The sequence below is a fragment of the Schistocerca americana genome, chromosome X, assembly GCF_021461395.2.
Source record: "Schistocerca americana isolate TAMUIC-IGC-003095 chromosome X, iqSchAmer2.1, whole genome shotgun sequence".
NCBI classification, from domain to species: Eukaryota; Metazoa; Arthropoda; class Insecta; order Orthoptera; family Acrididae; genus Schistocerca; species Schistocerca americana.
The window spans coordinates 183,550,047-183,576,245 of record NC_060130.1 but is presented as its reverse complement, the minus strand read 5'-3'; the positions used below and the strand labels follow the sequence as shown (position 1 = coordinate 183,576,245).

General features: G+C 43.9%; 1 protein-coding gene across 1 annotated transcript in view; it reads right to left on the bottom strand.

Moving 5' to 3' along the window:
- The window catches only part of LOC124555358 (extensin), a 220,100-nt gene extending 194,166 nt beyond the window's left edge, over window positions 1-25,934 (bottom strand). The window contains exon 1 of the mRNA XM_047129241.1: window positions 25,869-25,934. Within this exon, the coding sequence (XP_046985197.1) occupies window positions 25,869-25,892 (24 nt within the window). The 5' untranslated portion in view covers window positions 25,893-25,934. The remainder of the gene's footprint in view (window positions 1-25,868) is intronic.
- Between the last annotated feature and the right edge of the window lie 265 nt (window positions 25,935-26,199).

The following is a 26,199-nucleotide window of genomic DNA, read 5'->3' as shown; positions in this document are numbered from 1 at the left end:
GATGCCTGTCATCTCGACTGCTAGCGATACGAGGCCGCTGGGATGCAGCACGGCGTTTCGTATTACCCTCCTGAACCCACCGATTCCATATGCTGCTAACAGTCATTGGATCTCGACCAACGCGAGCAGCAATGCCGCGATACGATAAACCGCAATCGCGATAGGCTACAATCCGACATTTATGAAAGTCGGAAAGGTGATGGTACGCATTTCTCCTCGTTACACGAGGCATCACAACAACGTTTCACCAGGCAACGCCGGTCAACTGCTGTTTGTGTATGAAAAATCGTTTGGTAACTTTCCTCACGTCAGCACGTTGTAGGTGTCGCCACCGGCGCCAACTTTGTGTGAATGCTCTGAAAAGCTAATCATTAGCATATCACAGCATCTTCTTCCCGTCGGTTAAATTTCGCGTCTGTAGCACGTCATCTTCGTGGTGTAGCAATTTTAATGGCCAGTAGTGTATAATAAAATGAGTAGTTTTATTTATTTCTGTCCCCCAAAGGGTGTGTAGAGGCATGTATTACTAGTTGGGCAGAAAAAAAATTGTCACATAAAGGGATAGATAGAAAATCACAGGAAGCTACAGCATCGGGAAAACAAACGGACTGTTAGGCCGGCAGGCGAGGTCAGCCCCCGAGGGTCTCACTCTCTGCGCGGGTGTAAAACTGGCGCGCTCTCGGTTCCTCAAGACGCAGATGTCGACTGATCCGTGTCAAGGCCGGCGTCATCTTTACGACTGGGCGCGTGCTCTCGGTGCCTCGCAGCGCCACGAATCGATCCCGCCGAAAGAGCCCCTGGCCTGTTCGACTGCCCCAGTTCCACAATGCTTTCCATTTCCAAGCCTCCTCGTAAACCTACCACCGTAACGTTGGAAGCCTTACTCGTTTCGAGACTACACACTGACCACCGCATGTTCTGGAAGTGCGTTCCGTGGAGGATAAGTTGCCGTGAGCTTTTGTAGTACGATATTTGAAGGCAACAGGAAGATGAACAGCAAAAGACATAAACAGAAGAGAAAAATAGCGTAGGTTGCTTTCGGTATATCAAACAGCGTTTTCAAAACCGAACTGGAACAGAAAATTTTACTGTTTGTAATTAGTTTTGACTTGCAGTGCGAAAACTATTGAAAAACTATCGGTTGGTGGAGTACAAACGGAGATACGAATTACTAGGAAAACAGCAAAACAAGAAATCGGGGAATTTATTATGACTGTAATACAAAATAATGAAATGCCGATGGTAAAGGGTATACAACCAGGACTATGATGCTAAATGTAACAAGAACTTGGAAACACAATATGCGTTGTGTGAAATGTAATCTTTTAAGTGGCAGTAGAAAATATATTGTATGTACCACTTATCTTAAATGCTGTTTATTAATTTATGTACTAGAAACAGTTATTTACTATTAACAACAGTCTTGATCTCAATTTATTTATTACGGTGACCGGTTTCGACCACTACTATGGTCATCTTCAGACCAATAGTAGGAACCTCCTTCTGCTGGAGAATCACTACTATTGGTCTGAAGATGACCACAGTAGTGGTCTAAACCGGTCACCCTAATAAATGAATTGAGATCAAGACTGTTTTTAACAGTAAATATTTGCAACACATTGATCACTGTCACTCCCATAATGTATTCAAAAGTAATTATAAACAGTAAATTTTATTAGCATTAACATGTTCACAATAGTGTCTCTAGCAAATATCAGTACTGTTTTTTATGATTCTAAGATGGTAGCCTTGAGACATCAGCAAACAAATGAGTAATGGTACAAATGTTTACCAATGATCTTTTAGGCCCTCCTCTTTACAGCTGGTTTTATATTCAGTTAAGGTTACTGTGTCGTGGATTTAAAAAACGGAAATACGAATTGACAGTCGCCCTTCCTACATTATTAAGCACGTACAGCAGTGACTCGTTGGGATATTTTTCTTCCACATCTTGTACATAAGCAAACAGGTTGGCACGAATTCAGTTTCTGTTTGAATCCTGTTTCGGCGACTGTTTGCTGTCAGTTGTTCCCTAAAAAGAAAAATAACCATTCGAGATAATGATTTTCTTCAAAAATTGTCTCGAAAATATTAGCCAATGAGGTAATATAAATTATTTCTTCAGAGAGTGCGCGTGTTGCCTGATCGTCGAAACTTTATTTCGTCAGCTAGCCGCTGCCATCAGATACCACGTTTCGAGTGAACATGTACGAGGTTATCAAAGAATAAGTGCCGCCATCTAGAACTTACCCAGTTTCGACTTGTCCGTGACCGTTATTCATTGTAGATGTTGTTGCATGCACCGGGTGTATGAATTAGATGGGAACTGAATCGATAAGTTCACAATTATATTAATTAGGACAGTGTCTGATACATTATGGCAGCCCCCCCCAACCCCCTCCCCTAGGTACGATGTCATCTACCAGCAGGGCAATGCAACGTACCACACAGTGTGCGCTGTACGTGCGCGATTGGAAGAGCACCAGAATGAGTTTACCCTGCTCCCTTGGCCACCAAAATTCTCGGATTTAAACCCAACGGAGAGTCTGTGTGACCAACACGATCGGGCAGTGCGCGCAGTGGATTCTTAACAGAGAAACCTAGCTCGTTTGTTCACGGAGCTGGAGACGACGGCACTCCACATCCCGGTCCGTACTTCGCAGAAGCTCACTGGCTCTCTTATTGCACAACTCACAGCTGTCTGTATTGCAAAAGGGTGATTATTCAGACTGTTAACGGGTGATCACACTAGTGTGACTGGACGATGTGAAATCCCATGCACTTAACGTAGAAACTACAAACAGAAGCGTAAGCACCCACCTCAAGGAACACAAAGGCAATTGTCGCCTGAACAAGACACATAAATCATCATTAGCAGATCACGCACGAGAACCGGGAAACTGCGGTGTCACCGCCAGACACCACACTTGCTAGGTGGTAGCCTTTAAATCGGCCGCGGTCCGGTAGTATACGTCGGACCCGCGTGTCGCCACTGTCAGTGATTGCAGACCGAGCGCCGCCAGACGGCAAGTGTAGAGAGACTTCCTAGCACTCGCCCCAGTGGTACAGCCGACTTTGCTAGCGATGGTTCACTGACTTCATACGCTCTCATTTGCCGAGACGATAGTTAGCATAGCCTTCAGCTACGTCATTTGCTACGACCTAGCAAGGCGCCATTGTCATTTGCTATTTATCTTGTGATGCATGTACCGTCAGACCGATGCTTACCAATTATGGATTAAAGTTAAGTATTCCAGAAGCTACGTACTTTTTTTACTAGACTCAACTCCTTTAACTGTTCCAGACCTCACGCCAGACTGCGTGAGCTTAAACGCGTGCCTTTCGGCTATCTCATAGTGGCTTGGCTGTCTTGCCAAGTCTCAACAGAAACCATCTAATTCGTTTGTCTGACACTGTGGTTTCAGCAAGATTTCAACAGAAAAGAAGGACCGAAATTAGACAAATTGTGGGCGCCAGTACTAAATAAAACAAACAGCTTCAACTCTTCCCCTCCACAAGCTCCATAGCATTATTGGTCGGCGCTCCTACGCGATCTTGGGCAGCGGTCTGATGACGTGATGAATCGACCGTTGCGTGGATACTTGTAAACAGATCGGCATGCTGAGCTTGCTTGAGTCTATAACAACTCTTTGAGTCGTTGGAGTCTCTGATGAAGTCTCCGGCAGTGGAATACGAAACGTCAGGAAAGAAGGAAAGATTTAATTGTACCATCGAGCACGGCCTTATTCCCACAAATCAAGTATCAGCAATATCGCTCACAAATGTGTTATTTCGAATTAGAAAGTGACTCTTGTGAAAATAACTTAAAATCATAAAAGCCAAATTATACATTTCAAGACTAAACCGAATTTAAACGCAGCCACCCAGATGGGAATGCGAGACTTCGTCAGCGGTATACATCGGGATAGTCTACATGAACATTCACTTCATGTACTCATTTAAGTACACTAGTAAAAATGTATACAGGCTGAAACCATTCATAACATATTAAAAACATATCATAAGTCCTCCATTTCGTTTCGACATCACTATAGTTACAAACCTAGTGTTGAAGAATGGCATACCCTCAACCTGCAAACGAAATGTCAACCATAGGATACTGTGGGGCGGTGCATTAGCAGATACCAACAGGTTTCAACAATCACACCCTCTTCAGGACGATGAATTGCAATTAAAATGTGAAACACACACAACTGTGCGTACACGGTCTGAATAGCGCAATGCTTAGGGTGATAACTTTCGAGACAAGGATGTTGGTAAACCCGGAATGAAACTAAGCGCCGTACCAACGATCATTCATGTGGTAGGCTGGTAACTCTGAAGCGGGTTTCTAGGCAGTTTCGCATATCTGTGTAAGCAAATCTCAGAATGGTTCTACTTCTCCGTCCCAGAAACACAACACATAAAGTTAAAGTAAGAATTCAAATAGAACCAAATTGACGGGATTGACAGACAAATGGCGCACATGAATTTGCCATTTGTGGTGAGAGGATGGCCATTTAGAAGAGGAATTAAAATTTTAAAGAAATGCCAATTCGTGACTGAGCGATTGTCCATCATAAATTGACCCTGTCACAAGCGAAACAAGCACTGACGGTTAATGGAGAGAAACGAGAATTATTCATACACGCTTCTCTCCATTAGCCATGATGACAGCCTGTAAATTTAAATACGAGTTTCTTTGCGAACGAATCTTAATTATGAATGTTAAGTAGGAGAACAAACGAAAAATTGTAGAGGTGACATACGGTAAATTCAGGCCGGCCGGTGTGGCCGTGCGGTTCTAAGCGCGTCAGTTTGGAACCGTGTGACCGCTACGGTCGCAGGTTCGAATCCTGCCTCGGGCATGGATGTGTGTGATGTCCTTAGGTTAGTTAGGTTTAAGTAGTTCTAAGTTCTAGGGGACTGATGACCTCAGTAGTTAAGTCCCATAGTGCTCAGAGCCATTTGAACCATTTTCAGGCTAAACTTCCAGCAGTGTACGAGTATGTTTATTTGTTCCAAATGCACCTCAGAAATTCTGGTTCATGTGTGACAGAGAGTAGTCTAATAGCTCGGAGAGAACGGTGTGTGGCCCATTCAGGAGTCGCAAAATAGAAACGGACCACATGTACACTGAAACAACGCAAAAAGATCTGCTGCAATAGCGGATTAACGTTGACGCCTTGAAACAGTACAATGAAGGGCTTATATGAAGAGAGCTTTCTTATTGCCAGAGATACTCCAATTATTCTCTCGTCATTGGAGAAGCTATGCCGTGAGTCTTGCAACATTTCGCTCTATATATGCAACAATTGGTATTCAGTTGTTTAAGAAATGTGAAATAAGTATAGAGGCTAAAAAATTTGTCGTCACCACAAGACATTACGGTGACAATATCCATCTTTGATAATGGCCTCATTTAGGCGAGGGATATAGTCCCCAGGTTTCTTCAAGTGCTGAAGCTACTACTTGATAGTTAGACGTCTTAGAGATACCAAATTACGGAGGTGTTGACTCTCGGTTTCGACCGGTGTTGAATGTACAGTGCCTGACAAAAAAAGTGAAGCAACCAGAAGACATGGTTAGATGTCAATGTAATTTCTGCACATACACACCACACGGGACTATATACACTATGTGATCAAAAGTATCCGGACACGCCCAAAAACATTCGTTTTTCATGTTAGGTGCATTGTGCTGCCACCTACTGTCAGGTGCTCCATATCAGCGACCTCAGTAGTCATTAGACATCGTGATAGAGCAGAATGGAGCGCTCCGCTGAACTCACGGACTTCGAACGTGGTCAGGTGATTAGGTGTCATTTGCGTCATACGTCTGTACGCGAGATTTCCACACTCCTAAACATCCCTAGGTCCACTGTTTACGATGTGATACGGAAGTGGAAACGCACAGGCCGACCTCGTCTGTTGACTGAAACCACCGACAGTTGAAGAGGGTCGTAATGTGTAATAGGCAGACATCTATCCAGGCCATCACACAGGAATTCCAGACTGCATCAGGATCCGCTGCAAGTACTATGAAAGTTAGGCGGGAGGTGACGAAAATTGGATTTCATAGTCGAGCGGCTGCTCATAAGCCACATATCACGCCGGTAAATGCTAAACGACGCCTCGCTTGGTGTAAGGAGCGTAAACATTGGACGATTGCACAGTGGAAAAACGTTCTGTGGAGCGACGAATCACAGTAGACAATGTGGCGATCTGATGGCAGGGTGTGGGTATGGCGAATGCCCGGTGAACGTCATCTGCCAGAGTGTGTAGTGCCAACAGTAAAATTCGGAGGCGGTGGTGTTATGGTGTTGTCGTGTTTTTCATGGAGGGGGCTTGCACCCCCTGTTATTTTACGTGGCACTATCACAGCACAGGCCTGCATTGATGTATTAAGCACCTTCTTGCTTCCCACTGTAGAAGAACTATTCAGGGATGGCGATTGCATCTTTCAACACGATCGAGCACCTGCTCATAATGCACGGCCGTTGGCGCACTGTAATGGATTGGCCTGGACAAAGTCCTGATCTGAATCCTATAGAATACCTTTGGGATGTTCTGGAACGCCTACTTCGTGCCAGGACTTAGCGAGCGGCGTCGATACTTCTCCTGAGTGCAGCAATCCGTGAAGAATAGACTGCCATTCCCCAAGAAACCTTCCAGCACCTGACTGAATGTATGCTAGCGAGAGTGGAACCTGTCATCAAGACTAAAGATGGGCCAACACCATATCGAATTCCAGCGTTACCGATGGACGGCATGGTGTGGATAGATGTGTGCCTATTACGTATTACGACGGTCTGTGTCAGTCAACAGAGGTCGGCCTGTACGCTTTTGTGCTGTACGTGTCCCTTCACGTTTCCTCTTCACTATCACATAGGAAACAGTGGACCTAGGTATGTCTAGGAGTGACACAAGTGACACCCAAACACCAGACCACGTTCGAAGTCCGTGAATTCCGCATAGCTCCCCATTCTGCTCTCTCACGATGTCTAATGACTACTGAGGTCGTTGATATGGTGTACCTGGCTGTAGGTGGCAGCACAATGTACCTAATATGAAAAACGTGTTTTGGCGGGTGGCCGGGTACTTCTGATCACATAGTGCGCCTTTTCGTTGCCTTCTCTCCTTTTGGGTTTTTCACTTTTTTAGTCAGGAAGTGGAGTTCAAGATATTTTCTATGGGTTAAAAATCCGGTGATATATTGTGCCAATAGAAGTACGATATGAGCTTGAGTGTTCGTCAAACTGGAAACTAGTTTTCCGTGAAATCTCCTGTTTTTCACAACACTGTATCTTTAATCGCTCACAGTAAACAAAGTACTTGGCCATTTCCTGAACATCCGTTAACAACTGCGAATAGCAAATGTTAAAGCATCAATAATGTCACATCTCAATAGCGTCAGGTACTGTTGGTTTGTAAAAATTTAAAAACCCACGCTGGGAAAGGACGCCAGTGAAAATCCATACATGTAAAGTGTAAGCCAAACACGATCACATAGCCGAAGGAAGAAAGGAAAATTAGGATGCACTATTGTGACGGGCCATTAGAGAAAGAGCACAAGGCAGGACTGGGCACACATGGAGAACGAAGTAGGTCGTGATGTCGTTTAACGAATCATTCCATTATTCGCCTTCAATTATTTAAGAAACTGACAAGTTGTGGCGTTTATGCCACGTTGGGGGCATTAATTTTATTTCAACATGGAGTTACTATCAGCGCTATAACAGAATAGGCAGCTTAGCCAATGCACTGTAACAAATGATCAACACATTTGGACCTGGAGCGTGGGAAATTTTCTCTCAGTTGGAAACTTTGTCCTCGAGCTAAGACATATCGTACAAAATTGGCGGTAATATGCATAGCTGCAAATGTTAATGATTAACAAATAACTTATTAAAAAGCCAAATTGGCCTTACTGGAAGGCTTAGTCATACTGTCGTTTCATAACTGTAATTGAAGAAGACAAAGGGAATAGAATTAACGTTACGAAATATGGCGGGATGCCCGATCTTTGACGAACCGGACCTTACACGGGTTACTGACAAAGTGGTAGAACTCATGCAATACAAAGTGACTTTCAGTAAAGAAAATAAAGTGACATCTGTGGTGTCACCGCAAGACACCATACTGGCTAGGTTGTAGGCTCCAAATCGGCCGCGGCCCGTCAGTACACATCGGACCCGCGAGTCGCCACTGTCGACGCTGGCAGACCGAGCGCCGCCACTCGGCTGGTCTTAAGAGACAAGCTAGCGCACTGCCCAGTTCTACAGCCGACTTTAATAGGAATGATTCACTGGTTATAGCTTCAGAGATCTCAATTGCAGAGACGCTAGTTAGCATAGCCTTCAGCTAAGTCAGTAGATACGACCTAGCCAGGCGCCACATACAGGTTATGCATTGCCAATTGATCTATATGTGTGAAGCAGTCAGAATTGTAAAAGCAGTATTCGTAGTTCAGTCTATAACTGCACTTGTAAATATTATTGTACAAAGTCAAGATCGACGTTCATCGCTGATGCTGAATTAAAGCTAAGTGTTTAATTGTATTCCTGTCTACTAACTTCTTATCACCTAAGATGTTCCAGATAAATCCCGTCAATTATAGGCTCTGAGCACGATGGGACTTAACAGCTGAGGTCATCAGTCCCCTAGAACTTAGAACTACTTAAACCTAACTAACCTAAGGACATCACACACATCCATGCCCGAGGCAGGATTCGAACTTGCGACCGTAGCGGTCGCGCGGCTCCAGACTGAAGCGCCTAGAACCGCTCCGCCACAACGGCCGGCGTCCGTCAATTATAGTTCACTGATCCTCACGTCAGCCTACATAATCAACACGTGCAATTAATGGTCCCCCTTTGTGATCAGACTAAGAGTCAAATTTCGTGACTCAGCCAGGTCACCCCTTTTCCATGAGGCCCATAGTTCTGCCTCATACATAACAATATCAGCTATGACATATGTGATGGATGCTCTCTATACTGTGATCAGGAAACGACAACATAATACAGATTTAAAGATTTTGCACGCTCCTACTTGGCGTTAATTGTACCACATTGGCAGATATAAATATTCTCATTATTTAACAATAATGATCAAGTAACTAGTGTGTTACGCGTTCTCTTAAATAAAAATCTGTGAATACTCTTTAGTAACAATAGTAGCGATTCCCAAGACCGTACGTACTTTTACATTCAAAGTAGCTATGTTAGAAGCTACCCCATTTGAAGACGAATTTCAGTAGGATAATAGGAACAATGTAGAAGACATGAGGCAAGAAAATGTATCTTCAAGTAATCAGCAAACCACCGTATGCAGAATGTTAGGATTTCCTCTCGCAATTTCCGTATCGAACTTCACGGAGGAGACCAATTACGGACTCAGCGTATACAGTTGTGTCGCGGCACCAACCTTACGGGAATTGCTACGAAGTGCAGTCTTGGTACGCTAAGTACGAGAACTGCTACGAACAGCGAAAATACTGAGAGTGTTTACGAGCCGAGCAGCTGCAAGTGGCTCACTTTGTGACCTGCTCTGCGGCCGAGAAGCACGAGTGAACCGGTTTCGTGCAGTCAGTCAGGTTCAAGATCTTGAGACGACTCGCCTGACCTTCCTGCGATCACCTTATCTGGCCGCTTCGTTGCCTCACCAGCAGACTTCGTACTGAACATGCAAGTCACGAAACCGCAGTGGAATAACGGTACTTACAGTTGTCTGAAAAACGTGCCGGTTCTGCTCTGGAACGGGGTGCAGCAGTGATTCTGCGTGATACGGATTCGTCACGTCCTTAGTAGGTTGCCGGAGGTATGTGGCACCAGATGGCTTTGCGCAGCCCACGCGGTTCTCGTTATTTTAAGTTCTAAATTGGTGATTAGTGGGCACTAAGCTTGTACCAGATAGCCTTACAAACGTGATCTGGAGGATTCAGATTATGTGAATTTCGTGGCCGAGACATCAACGTGAGAGCACGATCACTCTCCTCAAACCACTGCAGTGCGATTCAAACTTTGCGGACGTTATCCTGTTGGAAGACGCTATCGCAATCGGGGAAGGTATCGAGCATGAAGAGATTCAGGTGGTCTGCTTTAATATCCACGTAATCCACAGCTGTCATTCTGCCCTCGGTTACTACCATATGTCCCCTGGAAGCTCAAATGACTGTACCCTACTGTGTAATACGAGGTGCATTCAAGTTCTAAGGCCTCCGATTTTTTTCTAATTAACTACTCACCCGAAATCGATGAAACTGGCGTTACTTCTCGACGTAATCGCCATGCAGACGTACACATTTTTCACAACGCTGTCACCATGATTCCAGCGGCGAAGGCTTCTTTAGGAGTCTGTTTTGACAACTGGAAAATCGCTGAGGCAATAGCAGCACGGCTGGTGAATGTGCGGCCACGGAGAGTGTCTTTCATTGTTGGAAAAAGCCAAAAGTCACTAGCAGCCATGTCGGCCATGGAGAGTGTCCTTCATTGTTGGAAAAAGCCAAAAGTCACTAGGAGCCCGGTCAGGTGAGTAGGGAGCATGAGGAATCACTTCAAAGTTGTTATCACGAAGAAACTGTTGCGTAACGATAGCTCGATGTGCGGGTGCGTTGTCTCGGTGAAACAGCACACGCGCAGCCCTTCCTGGACGTTTTTGTTGCAGTGCAGGAAGGAATTTGTTCTTCAAAACATTTTCGTATGATGCACCTGTTACCGTAGTGCCCTTTGGAACGCAATGGGTAAGGATTACGCCCTCGCTGTCCCAGAACGTGGACACCATCATTTTTTCAGCACTGGCTGTTACCCGAAAATTTTTGGTGGCGGTGAATCTGTGTGCTTCCATTGAACTGACTGGCGCTTTGTTTCTGGATTGAAAAATGACATCAACGTCTCATCCATTGTCACAACCGATGAAAAGAAAGTCCCATTCGTGCTGTCGTTGCGCGTCAACATTGCTCGGCAACATGCCACACGGGCAGCCGTGTGGTCGTCCGTCAGCATTCGTGGCACCCACCTGGATGACACTTTTCGCATTTTCAGGTCGTCATGCAGGATTGTGTGCGCAGAACCCACAGAAATGCCGACTCTGGAGGCGATCTGTTCAACAGTCATTCGGCGATCCCCCAAAACAATTCTCTCCACTTTCTCGATCGTGTCGTCAGACCGGCTTGTGCGAGCCCGAGGTTGTTTCGGGTTGTTGTCACACGATGTTCTGCCTTCATTAAACTGTCGCACCCACAAACGCACTTTCGACACATCCGTAACTCCATCACCACATGTCTCCTTCAACTGTCGATGAATTTTAATTGGTTTCACACCACGCAAATTCAGAAAACGAATGATTGCACGCTGTTCAAGTAAGGAAAACGTCGCCATTTTAAATATTTAAAACAGTTCTCATTCTCGCCGCTGGCGGTAAAATTCCATCTGCCGTACGGTGCTGCCATCTCTGGGACGTATTGACAATGAACGCGGCCTCATTTTAAAACAATGCGCATGTTTCTATCTCTTTCCAGTCCGGAGAAAAAAAATCGGAGGCCTTAGAACTTGAATGCGCTTCGTTCTACCTCACTGCCCTGTGTCCACGGACTGTTTCACGTTTCGAGCAGCCCTTCACCTTGACCTTGGTGTATACCGACGTGATCATTAACCTTGTGTAACGTGAAATGTGAGTCATACAAGCAGCGACACGTTTCCATTGGTTCGTGGTTCAATATCGATGATCTCGTGCACACTGAAATCGTAACAGACGACGTCGTTGCTTTAGTATGAGAACACGGGGTGGTCGTCTCCTGTGGAAGCCACGTTCTTCAATGTGTGAAGAATGATGAGATACGAGACACTTCTACCTGTAAACTGTTGTCAGATCTAGCACAGAACGCCGCCCATCCGACATTATACAGCAACCAAGTGGCAACGAAATGAATACCCTTAGCTGCATACAGACGTTGATATAAGTCAACGGGGACAGTGGAAAATGTGTGCCCCGACCGGGACTCGAAACCGGGATCCCCTGCTTGCATGGCAGACGCTCAATCCATCTGAGCCACCGAGGACACAGAGGATAGTGCGACTGCAGGAACTTATCTCTGACATGCCTCCCATGAGACACATTCGCAACTTATTGTCCCGCACTAAATTCATAGTGCCCCTGCCCATGATACTCATTACTCGCGGCTTTACCGCCCTTTCCCGTAAGAGTCCGGGCACTGTTTGTGACAGAAGAAGACGGTCAAATGGCCGGTGAGCCATAGCTACATATACAGGGTGGTCCATTGATAGTGACCGGGCCAAATATCTCTCGAAATAAGCATCAAACGAAAAAAATACAAAGAACGAAAGTCGTCTAGCTTGAAAGGGAAACCAGATGGCGCTATGGTTGGCCCGCTAGATGGCACTGCCACAGGTCAAACGGATATCAACTGCGGTTTTTAAAATAGGAACCCCCATAACGAATGAAAAAATTTTTATTACATATTCAAGTAGTATGTAAAGAAATATGAATAATAGTTGCACCACTTTTTTCGCTTTGTGATAGATGGAGATGTAATAGTCACAAACGTATAAGTACGTGGTATCACGTAACATTCCCCCAGTGCGGATGGTATTTGCTTCGTGATACATTACCCGTGTTAAAATGGACCGTTTACCAATTGCGGAAAATGTCGATATCGTGTTGATGTATGGCTATTGTGATCAAAATGCCCAACGGGCGTTTGCTATGCATGCGGCTCGATGTCCTGGACGACATCATCCAAGTGTCCGGACCGTTCGCCGGATAGTTACGCTATTTCAGGAAACAGGAAGTGTTCAGCCACATGTGAAACGTGAACCACGACCTGCAACAAATGATGATGCCCAAGTAGGTGTTTTATCTGTTGCCGCGGCTAATCCGCACATCAGTAGCAGACAAATTGCGCGAGAATCGGAAATCTCAAAACCGTCGGTGTTGAGAATGCTACATCAACATCGATTGCACCCGTACCATATTTCTATTCACCAGCAATTGCATAGCGCGACTTTGAACGTCGTGTCCGGTTATGTCATTGGGCACAAGTAAATTACGGGACGATGACAGATTTTTTGCACACGTTCTATTTAGCGACGAAGCGTCATTCACCAACAGCGGTAACGTAAACCGGCGTAATATGCACTATTGGGCGACGGAAAATCCACGATGGCTGCGACAAGTGGAACGTCAGCGACCTTGGCGGGTTAATGTATGGTGCGGCATTATGGGAGGAAGGGTAATTGGCCCCCATTTTATCGATGGAAATCTAAATGGTTCAATGTATGCTGATTTCCTACGTAATGTTCTACCGATGTTACTACAAGATATTTCACTGCATGACAGAATGGCGATGTACTTCCAAAATGATGGTTGTCCGGCACATAGCTCGCCTGGGGTTGAAGCGGTATTGAATAGCAAATTTAATGACAGATGGACTGGTCGTCGAAGCACCATGGCCCGCACGTTCACCGGATCTGACGTCCCCGGATTTCTTTCTGTGGGGAAAGTTGAAGGATATTTGCTATCGTGGTCCACCGACAACGCCTGACAACATGCGTCAGCACATTGTCAATGGATGTCCGAACATTACGGAAGGAGAACTACTCGCTGTTGAGAGGAATGTCGTTACACGTTTTGCCAAATGCATTGAGGTTGACGGACATCATTTTGAGCATTTATTGCATTAATGTGGTATTTACAAGTAATCACGCTGTAACGGCATGCGTTCTCAGAAATGATAAGTTCACAAAGCTACATGTATCACATTGGAACAACCGAAATAAAATGTTCAAACGTACCTACGTTCTGTATTTAAATTTAAAAAAACCTACCTATTACCAACTGTTCGTCTAAAATTCTGAGCCATATGTTTGTGACTATTACAGCGCCATCTATCACAAAGCGAAAAAAGTGGTCCAACTAAAACATTCATATTTCTTTACGTACGACACGAATATGTAATAAAAAACGGGGGTTCCTATTCAAAAAATCGCAGTTGATATCCGTTTGACCTATGGCAGCGCCATGTAGCGGGCCAACCATAGCGCCATCTGGTTTCCCCCTTCAAGATAGACGATTTTCGTTCTTTGTAGTTTTTTTGTTTGACGCTTATGTCGTAAGATATTTGGCCCGTTCACGATCAGTGGACCACCCTGTATATGAAGATGGTATCTGTTCTTTCAGACAGGTCCGATTGAACAGATACCATCTTCATATATATACAGCAATCAAGTCTCTGAGCTCCACGTCGAAACCCCTGAGGCCAGTTCGTGGTTGGTTGGTGTTTTGGGGGAAGGGACCAAACAGCGAGGTCATCGGTCTCATCGGATTAGGGAAGGATGGGGAAGGAAGTCGGGCGTGCCCTTTCAAAGGAACCATCCTGGCATTTGCCTGGAGCCATTTAGGGAAATCACGGAAAACCTAAATCAGGATGGCCGGACGCGGGATTGAACCGTCGTCCTCCCGAATGCGAGTCCAGTGTGCTAACCACTGCCAGTTCGTGGTTCACCGTCTTTCAGTCACTTTCAGTAGACGCTGCTCACCTGTATCGTGATTCCACATTGGTTTTATATGCTTTCCTTAGCGTATCACGCCACCTGGCGGCATTCGGTCTCGCGCTGGCCAGTGATCACAACGTCTTGTCTCCTCATTGTATAACAGTCTGCACCTAACAAGGTAGAGTGTAGCACGGGACGCTCTAGCCAATACAGTCTTTCTGCCACTACTATGTTTATCATACGCTTCGGGTACGCATAAATTTTCATGTTAATTTTGGTATTGTAATGGGACTTGGGCAATGTAGTGTTCACTATGGGTAGCGTAAAGCAAACACATAATGTATTGCGTTAAGAAGCGACAGCGACAGTTCCCCAGAATGTAAATTTTTATGCGACAGAAACAGTGGGGGTCAGACAGTTACCAGGGGCAGCAAGGCCTGGAGCATGTGGCGTAAGACACATAGAACACAATTGCGATACCGTCCCTCTCTGCACAGACAGCATCACGCACCCGCCTCATTACTAGCAAAATGGTTCAAATGGCTCTGAGCACTATGGGACTTAACATCTGTGGTCATCAGTCCCCTAGAACTTAGAACTACTTAAACCTAACCAACCTAAGGACATCACACATATCCATGCCCGAGGCAGGATTCGAACCTGCGACCGTAGCAGTCGCGCGGTTCCGGACTGCGCGCCTAGAACCGCTAGACCACCGCGGCCGGCCATTACTAGCAGGGAATGGCTAAACAGTAATATGTTGCGACGTTCATGTTGGAACGGTGTTCTAGCATCTGGTTCTTGAGACCTAGTAATCATTTAAAAGGCTCCACACAGGTCATGAAGTACGCAGAGAAAAAAATAAAATAGTACTGTTCGCATTATTGTAACAATGTTTTTCAAGTGTTTTACGTGGTTAAGGAAATCATTTAAAATTGTGAATTATGTAACATTTATTGAAGATTCGAAACCGTGTTTTAACGTATCCTTCAACAAATAACATTTCATGTCTATAAACGTAAGCTTTATATCTATTGTGCTTAAGCAAGTACGACGACCGTTTACTATGTAGCCTGCTTTCGAAAAAAAAAAAAAAATTAATGAGGCACTGATGGTGCTTAAATTCGAAATCTAGAGAGCTTTCGCTACTTTAATCTCTTAGAGACAAATATCTCCAAAAATAACTAGATTTATTCATTGTTGTCAACTACAGACAAAACTGAGCGTAAAATTTCTGAATCTGATTTTCCTGTTGTTTATGACAGTTACACGGCGCGCGAACAAATTCGAAGCTGTAAAAGTGTTGTAACGGTGGCACTGCTTGCACACTGAACGACTCTGGGCTCTCCAGCTCGCCCCTGTAACTTTCACCGAAGGAACGAATATGTTCCAGCAGCGAGTAACACCGTGACTGAACGAAGCTATCTGTGCGTAAGAAGTTGCGAGACGGAACTGTGATGCTGTGTATTACAGCGCCAGGCAAACTTTCATTCATTTGTTTAAAATTCGTGGAACGTCATGCGGGTAACGTGTTATTTGCTTAACAGGTTCCACTCGGTAAAAAGTGTTATTTGAATACGCACGTCAAACATCGGTTATCCCTACAGAAGTGTAGTGATTACAGAAGAATTTGTCTGATCTTCCACGTGTCGAAGATCTTTGCAAGAATACTCAACAGACGGTTGGAAGAACAAATTGAAGAAGTAATGGAGAGGACCAGTTTAGAATTACGAAAGGAAAAAGATCCAGAAACGAAATCGGCATGGCGAGGATAATGTCGGAGAGAGTTTTGGCTGTTAACCAAAAAGTTTGCGCTTGTTTTATAGACTAGCAGAAGACCCTCGACAGAGTCAACTGAACAAAATTGATTAACATCGTTAACGAGGTAGGAATCAACAGGAGAGACTAATTATGAACTTGTACCTAGAACAAAGAGTAAAGGCGTGACTTAACTACAATGAAACAAACAGCTTGGAATAGGAATACAAGTCAGACAAGAATATTATCTACATCCGAGTCTCTTCAGCCTATATTGAAAATGGCTGACGAGATAAGCTTTCAAAAAATTTGAAAACTTCAGGATAGGAGGATGACTCCTCAGCACCATCAAGTATAAAAATGACGTGGTAGCTGTCGCCAAAAATCGAACACAACTGCAACATGTGACAAGCCAGTAGGTGGAAACTGGAAGGAAATACGCCATGGGAATCAACATCGAGAAATCAGAAGTGACGCGGATATCAAAACGGGAGAAACCTTTGAAGATAACTGTCGACAATCGAGAGCTGTAGAATGTGATGCAGTTCAAGTACTTGGGAAGCTTGCTGACAAGGGATGCCCCATGTACAAATGAAATTCGAGCAAGAATCGCCATGGCCAAAGCTGTATTTAACAAGAAGAGGACTCTGCTGACCAGCAAGTTGACCTAGCACTTAAGGAAGAAACTGGTGAAGTTCTAAATCTGGAGCATTGCACTGTACGTAGCAGAGACATGGACCATGAGAAAAATGGAGAACAAACACCTGTAAAGCTTTGAAATGTGGTGCTGGTGAAGAATAGAGGAGAGCAAGTGGGCAGGTCGGGTGACAAACGACTATGTACTGAGAAGTGAAGGAGAGAAGAAAAGTATTCTGAACACAATTCTTCAGAAAAAGCCTAACTGGAACGAACACGTACTTAGACACGTGGGGCTGTTACACGCCGTCATCGAAGGGAATATCAAAGGAACTTCAGGACGAGGAAGTAGGAGAATCAAACATCGGGATAACATTAAAGGTAGAAGGAGATACACCAGACTAAGGGAAGAAGCTGAAGACAGGGAACAAAGGTGCCAGAAATTCTCCAAACATAGACCCGCCACAACGCAGAATACTACATAATAATAATCTCTACAGAGTACCTAGTTTTCTCTGAAGTGTGTGCTTTTGGACGCGCGCCGAATATTTCGCGTTTGCTTTCGTGTTAATGTAGCTATGCTGAGGCTTTATAACCATTGTAGTGTTCACTATGGGTGACATAAAGTTGACAATATATATTGCGTTAACAAGCGGAAGTATTCCTAGAATTCGTTCTAAAAGAGAAACACAAGCAGAAAGGACGTCCCTATGCGGATCATAACCCAGCGTTGCAAAATGTGGGTGAGAGACAAACAGGCGCAAGTATTCACCGCCCCTCTCTGCCCAAAACATATGACGCAGCTGGAGCACAGTGGAGAGGGAAATCCTAACGCTTTTAGGAGTGCCAAATTGACCAAATACTCTCTTGGCCAAGAGTGAAGGAAATGTGTTAAGGGGCTGTGGTCTTTGAACACTGTCAGGTATTTATTGGTAATGGCTGCGAAAGAGTACCCTGGGGAGCTGAAAGTAAGGCCTTCTCCGTTAATCTCACAAACAGATTCCAGGTGTTGTCTATGGCGGCTGACACTGTACCTCAGCCAATTGTCCTGTCTCAGAGGAAATCTGTCAGCATTCACGATACAAGCAGTCACAGATTATGAGATCATTGTTAGTTGGAACCTCCAATGTTAGGCGCGTTTTGGGGGCCCTTAGGGACATGGCTGCCAAGGAAGGGAAGAAAGCCAGAGTGCACTCCATGTACATATTGAGTGCAGTCATTTCAGACGTGGAACAGGTCGTTCCGGATGACATGAAAAGCACAGAGTGCAGCCAACTGCAGGTGGTGGCTCACGTCGGTATCAATGATCTGTGTCACTTTAGATCAGAAGATATTCTCTCTGGTTTCGAGAAGGTGTCAGAAGTGGTAAAGGCTGCCAAATGGAAGCAGAGCTCACCACTTGCAGCATAGTGGACAGGACCGAGTGCGGACCTCTGGTACAGAGCTGAGTGTAGGATCTAAATCAGAGGGTCAGACGGTTCTGCGACCGTGTAGGCTGCAGATTCGTCGACTAGTGCCATAGGGTGGCTGGTTTTCGGGTACGGCTAAATATTTCAGGAGTCCACTACACGCAGGAGACTGCTACACGAGTAGCAGGGGATGTGTGGCATGGATTGGGAGTTTCTTTACGTTAGAGAGTCTAAGGGAAACACAAAAAGCGCTCCAGTCTCAAAGCGTGCAGGTTGAACACAGGAATAACGTAGACCCAGGAACCATCGCTATATCTGTTTTAAATTGTCGTAACTGTGTTGGCAAGTACCAGAGCTCCAAGCGCTAATAGAAAGCACTGATGCTCAAACCGTTATAGGTACTGAAAGCTGGGGTAAGTTCAGCCCAAATTTTTGCGAAGGTGCTCACAAATACAGTTGGCGGTGGCTTGTTTGTTGCTGTTAGAAGTTGTTTATCATGAAGCGAAATTGAAATAGATAGTTTCTGTGAATTAGTATGGATAAAGGTCAGTCTTGTCAACCGGAATAAAATAATAATTGGATCCTTTTACCGACCGCCCAACTCAGATGATACAATTGCTGAAAGGTTTAAAGAAAAGTTGGGTCTAGTTTGAAATACGTAACCGACTCATACAATTACAGCTGGTGGTGACTTCAATTTGCCCATCATGTGTTGGCGAAAATTCGTGTTTAAATCCGGAGGTACGCATAAAATATCATCCGAAATTGTGCTAAACCCATTCTCTGAAAATTATTTGACCTCTTAGCAACAAATAATCCTGAGCTAATAACGAGCATCAAACACAGAGTTGCCGTAGCGAGGCTGAATACCGTAACTCCCAAATCCTTCGAAAATGAAAAAAATATTAATTCAAAAAAGCAGATAAAAATTCGCATGACGCCTTCCTTAGAGACACTCTTCACTTCTTCCAGATTAACAGTGTAAGTGTAGGTCAGATGTGGCTTGAATTCAAAGCAATAGCATCGACAGCAATTGACTGATTTATATAAAAAAAAATTAACGAACGACGGAGCTGATCCCCCACGGTACACGAAACAGATCAGAACACTGTTGCAGAAACAACGAAAAAAGCATGCCAAATTTAAACGAACGCTGAACCTCTACATTGCTCGAAATTTAGCGCGTACTTCAGTGTGAGATGCTTATAATAGTTTCCACAACTAAACTTTGTCTCAAAACCTGGCAGAAAATCCAGAGGTATTCTGGTCGTATGTAAAGTAAGCTAGCAGTAAGACGCAGTCAGTGCCTTCTATGCGCGATAGCAATGGAGATTCTGTCGATGACAGTACTGCTAAAGCAGAATTACTAAACACGGTCTTCCGAAATTCCTGCACCAAAGATGACGAAGTAAATATTCCTGAATTCGAGTCAAGAACAGTCGCCGACATGAGTAACTTTGAAGTAGACATCCTCGGAGTAGTGAAGCAACTTAACTCACTTAATAAAACACGTATTCCGGTCCAGTCTGTATACCAGTTAGGTTTCTGTCACAATATGCTGTTGCAATAGCTCCATACTTAACAATCACATACAACCGCTCGCGCGACGAAAGGTCCGTACCCAGAGACTGGAAAGTTGCACAGGTTACACCAATATTCAAGAAAGGCAATAGCAGTAAGCCACTAAATTACAAACCCATAACATTAACGTCGATACGTATCAGGATTTTGTAACATATGTTGTGTTCGACCATTATGAATTACCTCGAATGGAATGGTCTATTGACACATAGTCAACACGGATTTAGAAAACATCGTTCTTGTGAAATATAATTAGCTCTTTACTCACACGAAGTGGCGAATGCCGTCGACAAGGTATTTCAAATTGATTTCATAATTCTACATTTCCAGAAGGCTTTTGACACCATACCTCACAAGCGGCTTGTAATCAATTTGCGCAGTTATGAAATATCGTCTCAGTTATGCAACTGGATTCATGATATCCTGTCTGAAAGGTCACAGTTCGTAGTAACTGACGGAAAGTCGTCGAGTAAAACAGAATTCATTTCTGGCGTCCCCTAAGGTAGTGTTATAGGCCCTCTGGTGTACCTTATTTGTAGAACCGATTTCGGAGACAATCTGAGCAACCATCTTAGGTTATTTGGAGGTGATGATGTCGTTTATCGTCTAATAAAGTCACCAGAAGATCAAAACAAATTGCAAAACGATTTAGAAAATATATATGTATGGTGCGAAAATTATCAGTTGACCCTAAATAATGAAGTGTGTGAGGTAATCCACATGATTGCGAGAAGGTATCCGTTGAACTTCGGATACACTATAGGTCAATCAAATCTAAGGGCTGTAAATTCTGCTAAGTGCGTAGGAATTACAATTACGAACAACTTATATTGGAAATACACTATGTGATCAAAAGTATCCGGACACCTGGCTGAAAATGACTTACAAGTCGGTAGTTCAGGGATTCAATTTGGTATTGGCCTACCCTTAGCCTTGATGAGAGCTTCCACTCTCGCAGGCATACGTTCAATCAGGTGCTGGAAGGTTTCTTGGGGAATGGCAGCCCACTCTTCACGAAGTACTGCACTGAGGACAGGTTTTGATGTCGGTCGGTGAGGCCTGTCACGAATTCGGCGCTCAAAAACATCCAAAAGGTGTTATATAGTATTCAGGTCAGGACTTTGTGCAAGCCAGTCCATTACAGGGATGTTATTGTCGTGTAACCACTCCACCACAGGCCGTGCGTTATGAACAGGTAATCGATCGTGTTGAAAGATGTACTTGCCATCCCAGAATTGCTGTTCAATAGTGGGAAGCAAGAAGGTGCTTAAAACACCAATGTAGGCCTGTGCTGTAATAGTGCCACGCAAAACAACGAGGGTTGCAGGCCACGTCCATGGAAAACACGACCACACCATAGCACTACCGCCTCCGAATTTTACTGTTGGCACTACACACGCTGGCAGATGACGTTCACCGGGAATTTGCCATACCCACACCCTGCCATAGGATCGCCACATTCTGTACCGTGATTCGTCACTCCACACAACGTTTTTCCACTGTTCAATCGTCCAATGTTTACGCTGCTTACACCAAGCGAGGCGCCGTTTGGCATTTACCGACGTGGTGTGTGGCTTATGAGCTGCCGCTCGACCATGAAATCCGAGTCTTCTCACCTCCCAACTAACTGTCATAGTACTTGCACTGGATCCCGATGCAGTTTGTGTTTCCTGTGTGATGGTGTGGATAGATGTCTGCTTATTACATGTTACGACGGTATCTGTCAGTCAACAGACGAGGTCGGCTTGTACGCTTTTGTGCTACACCTGTCCCTTCACATTTCCACTTCACTATGACATTGGAAACAGTGGATATAGGGATGTTTAGGAGTGTGGAAATCTCACATACAGGCGTATGACACAAGTGACACCCAGTCACCTGACCACGTTCGAAGTCCGTGAGTTTCGCAGAGCGCCCCATTCTGCTGTTTCATGATGTCTAATGACTACTGAGATCGCTGATATGGAGTATCTGACAGTAGGTGGTAGCACTATGCATATAATAAGAAAAATGTATGTTTTTCGGGGTGTCCGGATACTTTTGATCACATAGTGTAACACATGTAAAATGTGGGGAAGGCGAACCAAAGACTGCGTTTCATTGGCAGAACACTTAGAAAATACTACAGGACTACTAAAGAGACTGCATATTATCATGTCAGCCCATCCATTTATATGCTCACAAAACTCTCGGAAAAATGTTGTCTCTTTATTTATCGAGGAAAAAAAAGATGGAACTTCTGCTGCTGAATGTCTCTTGATAAATATCTTCATATTAGCTCCCAATTTTCTCACTGCAGTCACTTCGCGAGACGAAGGCTGAAATATGTTTGCCCACAAGCTCACTCCTGAACTCTGCTTTCGTCAGAATATCGTTTACCTACCGTATTCTCGCGAATTTTTCAGTCTTAGATATAAAGTACTTGAACCCACATCTTTTCCACGAGTAAGAGATGTCCCCTGCCAAGTCACAGAACCTTGCTAATTCTCTCGAAATCCCACCACGTTACTCTTAAAGAGTACAGTTACGGCATACAATTTGCGACACAATATGTTTTTCTCGAATTTTAGTAAAAATTTTAGAAGTTTTTTCATTTATGCTTGGTTCTTAGAATATTCTATGTGAAAACTTTGCTTTTACTTGCATTTTCTATTTTCTATCTATTATTTATTGAATGAAAATTTGAAAACGGCTAACCTACATTTACATGTGTACTCCAAACCACCTTGCGGTGTATGGCAGAGGGTACTCCGATTTTTCTCTCCTGATGAGCTGTAACTGGTCATTTCACGAGATTTCATCTCGAACCAGGTACCGTGTTTCTTGACTCTTCTTGCAACAGAGGAAGTCGCACTTCTAACGCTAAAGTTGTCCGTGTTGCACAACGTCTCTCTGCTATCGTCTTCCACCTATAAGCCTATGGTTTTCGCGAATAAGAAAAGTACTCTCCGCATCGGCATTCCATCCGCTAGTCCATTACCTGCTTCTGCATCTAAAAAGTCTTTTATCCGTAGCCTCGGATATTGCAGGTCTGTAAACCACTTTCACCCTTTCTGTACTCCGGATTCCAGACGGTAGTCCTGCACTTGACCTGAATTTTCGTCCGCTGAAGTGGTGCTTCGTAATTTACATTCCATTGACTAAGAAAGTGGGGCTCGACCATGAATACAACTCAGACTATTATACAATCAGTAACAAACACTTTTAAATCGTAATTACCGGAAACGATTTAGAGAATTTTTGAAGGGTTATTTCCAGTGCATTAGGAAGTTAAAAGTAGTCGTTTCCTGTTGGCGTCACTTTTGCATGCGGTCAAATATATAAGAGTAGTTTATTTATCAAATTTACGTTAATTTACAATAACATGGTATCATAATACGCTTCTCAATACAATAAACGTTTCAATTTGTACTTGCTGCTGGCACAAAGGAAATAGAATGTACGTGTAATTGAGTGATAAAGGAGGAAGAAGAGCATGTTGCCACTTTTAGTTTCTGCAGATATGAAACATGGATCTACCCTCTGTAGGATAAAGTGCATTCCATCCAACACAGTGGTACTCGATTCCGAATAAATAATAATAGAGACTTCAAATAGTAAATATTATTACTATCGATCACAAGCAAACCAAATAGACGGAAATCGTAAAACTGACGCTATCCTTTAACTTTTAAATGCAAAGTAACAGTTATTGCAGATATGTCCTCGGACATTTACGACGGCGTAGGATTGTATCCCCAAAGTAATTATTACAACTGATTTGCCTATGAGCGCAGACCTCTGCCTATGCTTCCGTATCCCTTTAAACACGGGTCGTTCCATACCATAATTTGCAATTTCTCGGTGGTTCCACTTTTATGGAGTCGTTCAGGTGTATCATCAACGTCGTTTGAATTAGGATGCCAATTCCTTAACCGCTGAAAATGTAGGAACGGACCTGTGACAAATATTCACCAAATTTGAGTGAATTTATGTTGGTTAAGAACCGTGCGAAACATCTGCTCCCCTCTTATTGTTTGATCTATGGGATTTCCTCATGCCTCTATTTCTGAAGTACATTGATTCCTTTCCGTATCTTCTGAAAGTGCTGACAACAATGATTCATAAAATTCACTAGTTCTCTCTTTTATTCTATGGACTTGTTCAGAAACTTGCTTCTCCCTGTTTCCCTCACGTTTTCGAAATGCTTGTAACCATAATTTCTTTGCTAGTCAGTGCACTGAAGACAATGATCTAGGATCGCATTTAAGAAAATCCTGAAATTTTTTGCGGGAGGATTTGAATTTTTAAAAGAACATAATTGCAGCAGCAAGTGAACAGTTATTTTCAAAGGCCGTGTTTCGTCTCTCATTCCGACCTCACACAGTAGAACTTTCAAGTCAGTTTTTTAACCTACCCCAATGTCTTTATGATAGTGAATGTGGTCGAAGAATTCCTCTGTGTGCGCCAAAATGTTAGTAACTGTCTTATTTAACGAAGTAGTTTTCTCCCCGATTATAAGAAAATCATGCAGCGAATTTAACACGACACTTGTTTGACAGCATGAGCTGAGCTTTAAAGTGCACAAGGCAAGCAGTTTGAATATTAAGATAGAGAGAAAACAATTTTCGTATTCAGAGAAACGTGCTGAATAACTGTTATTTGCTGCGGACGACTGTTACACTCTAGGCCGTCAGTGATTGACATTTAATGATAAACGTGTGCATTAACTAGTAATTGTCGCAAGGACGTAACTCGTTTGTTGAGTTTCTCGCTCACAGCAAAGTGTACAGGAATATATGACAGTATGCGAATTTTCTGTATTGTTGTACTAAAGTAGGTTACTTCCAATCAAGAACGTGTATTCGGTGCTTAAAACCAACGTGCCAAGACTAGGTGGTTTACGTTGGGCTCTACAGTGTTGTATGTTTGCTGAAAGTAGATGTCATAGCCATGTCGTATTACAACACCAGAGGAGAAAGTTTTGTGTGAAATGTCACGGCGTTACGTAGTGTTAGATAACGATTTTTTTTTCGGATGTACACTGTCACAAATGTTTTCTCAGAATCTAGTTCCTGCCATGTAACATAGACATGCATTCAACTCACAGTGAAATTGAAGTGTGATTCTCAACCATAAACCTCGGCATTTTTTTCCTTTTTTACGAAAAGATGTTATCAGTATGTTTAAGGATTGTAGATGATTGTTGTTAACGAAATTGCAATATTAGAATAGTGTACCACTATCTGTGATAAATTAAATATGCCTAATCTATGACACTCTTCCACTTTTTACCGTCAAATCATCTCTGTATGAAAGTAATCAAGTAGCGAAATTCCGAGGCGTGTAACGTAAAAAAAGTTGCAGTTCGTTATCACTCTTTATTAATGCTTTATTAACTAGACTGACATAATACACTGCAGTGACTCAGGCGTTATCTGTCATATAAGAAACAAAGAGTAATCGCAACATCGAATAATATAAGTTACGCGTCTCAGTGGAGCACAACTTCGCAAGGTGTTCCTGCTGGCTTAATTTTAAGACAAAACCTTTTTCTCTTTTCCATAAGTGATTTATCTCCGAGGGTCAGTGCCATGTATCTGGTATCCTCAGTTACCGGAAGGCACCTCAACTGCACGAAAGTTTGGCAGCAGGGACACGAATCTGCCAGTTTGAATCCACATCCCATTGTCAACAACAAAATGGAGAAGAAACTTTATAAGCTGTGGACTGAAATGTGACGGTAAGTCTTTCAATTTCGACGCCGGTATAATAAATTGCAAAAATAACATTTGTTCGACAGAAGTTTAATCTCAGTAAAATGTAATCCGTCTTCCCACAACACGTCAGTTCTCGACGCCACTTTTTGACCAGGCAGCTCACGTTTTGTAGCACAAGCACTCTAGCCTGCAATCACTCGCACTTTGATTTGGGACACTGTAGAGTGTGCGACTATTATATTGCGGGTAAACGCACAGCGGAGAGGTACTCACCAACAGCAGCAGGCAGGACTTCATGGCGACAATAGCGGCTGGCGAGGTGTGTGCGTCTCTTATACCGGTTGCGGGAAAGTAGCTAGCTAGCTATCCCCACTCCACACTCCAGCGTGGAGCGGGCGGCGCACCGCCAGGGAAGCGTGTGCTTTCACGGCACGTTAATCCAAAAGATCACGTGCCCCATATAGTCTCTCCCACTTGAGTACAACGCGCAGAGCGTTCATAGAACCATGTGAAACTGTCAGAAAAGTCCTTCTTCGGGACGTTGTGCAACTCGCGCCACACATCCGCAGCTTCACAAACCCTGTCTGCACTCTGTCGTTTTGTG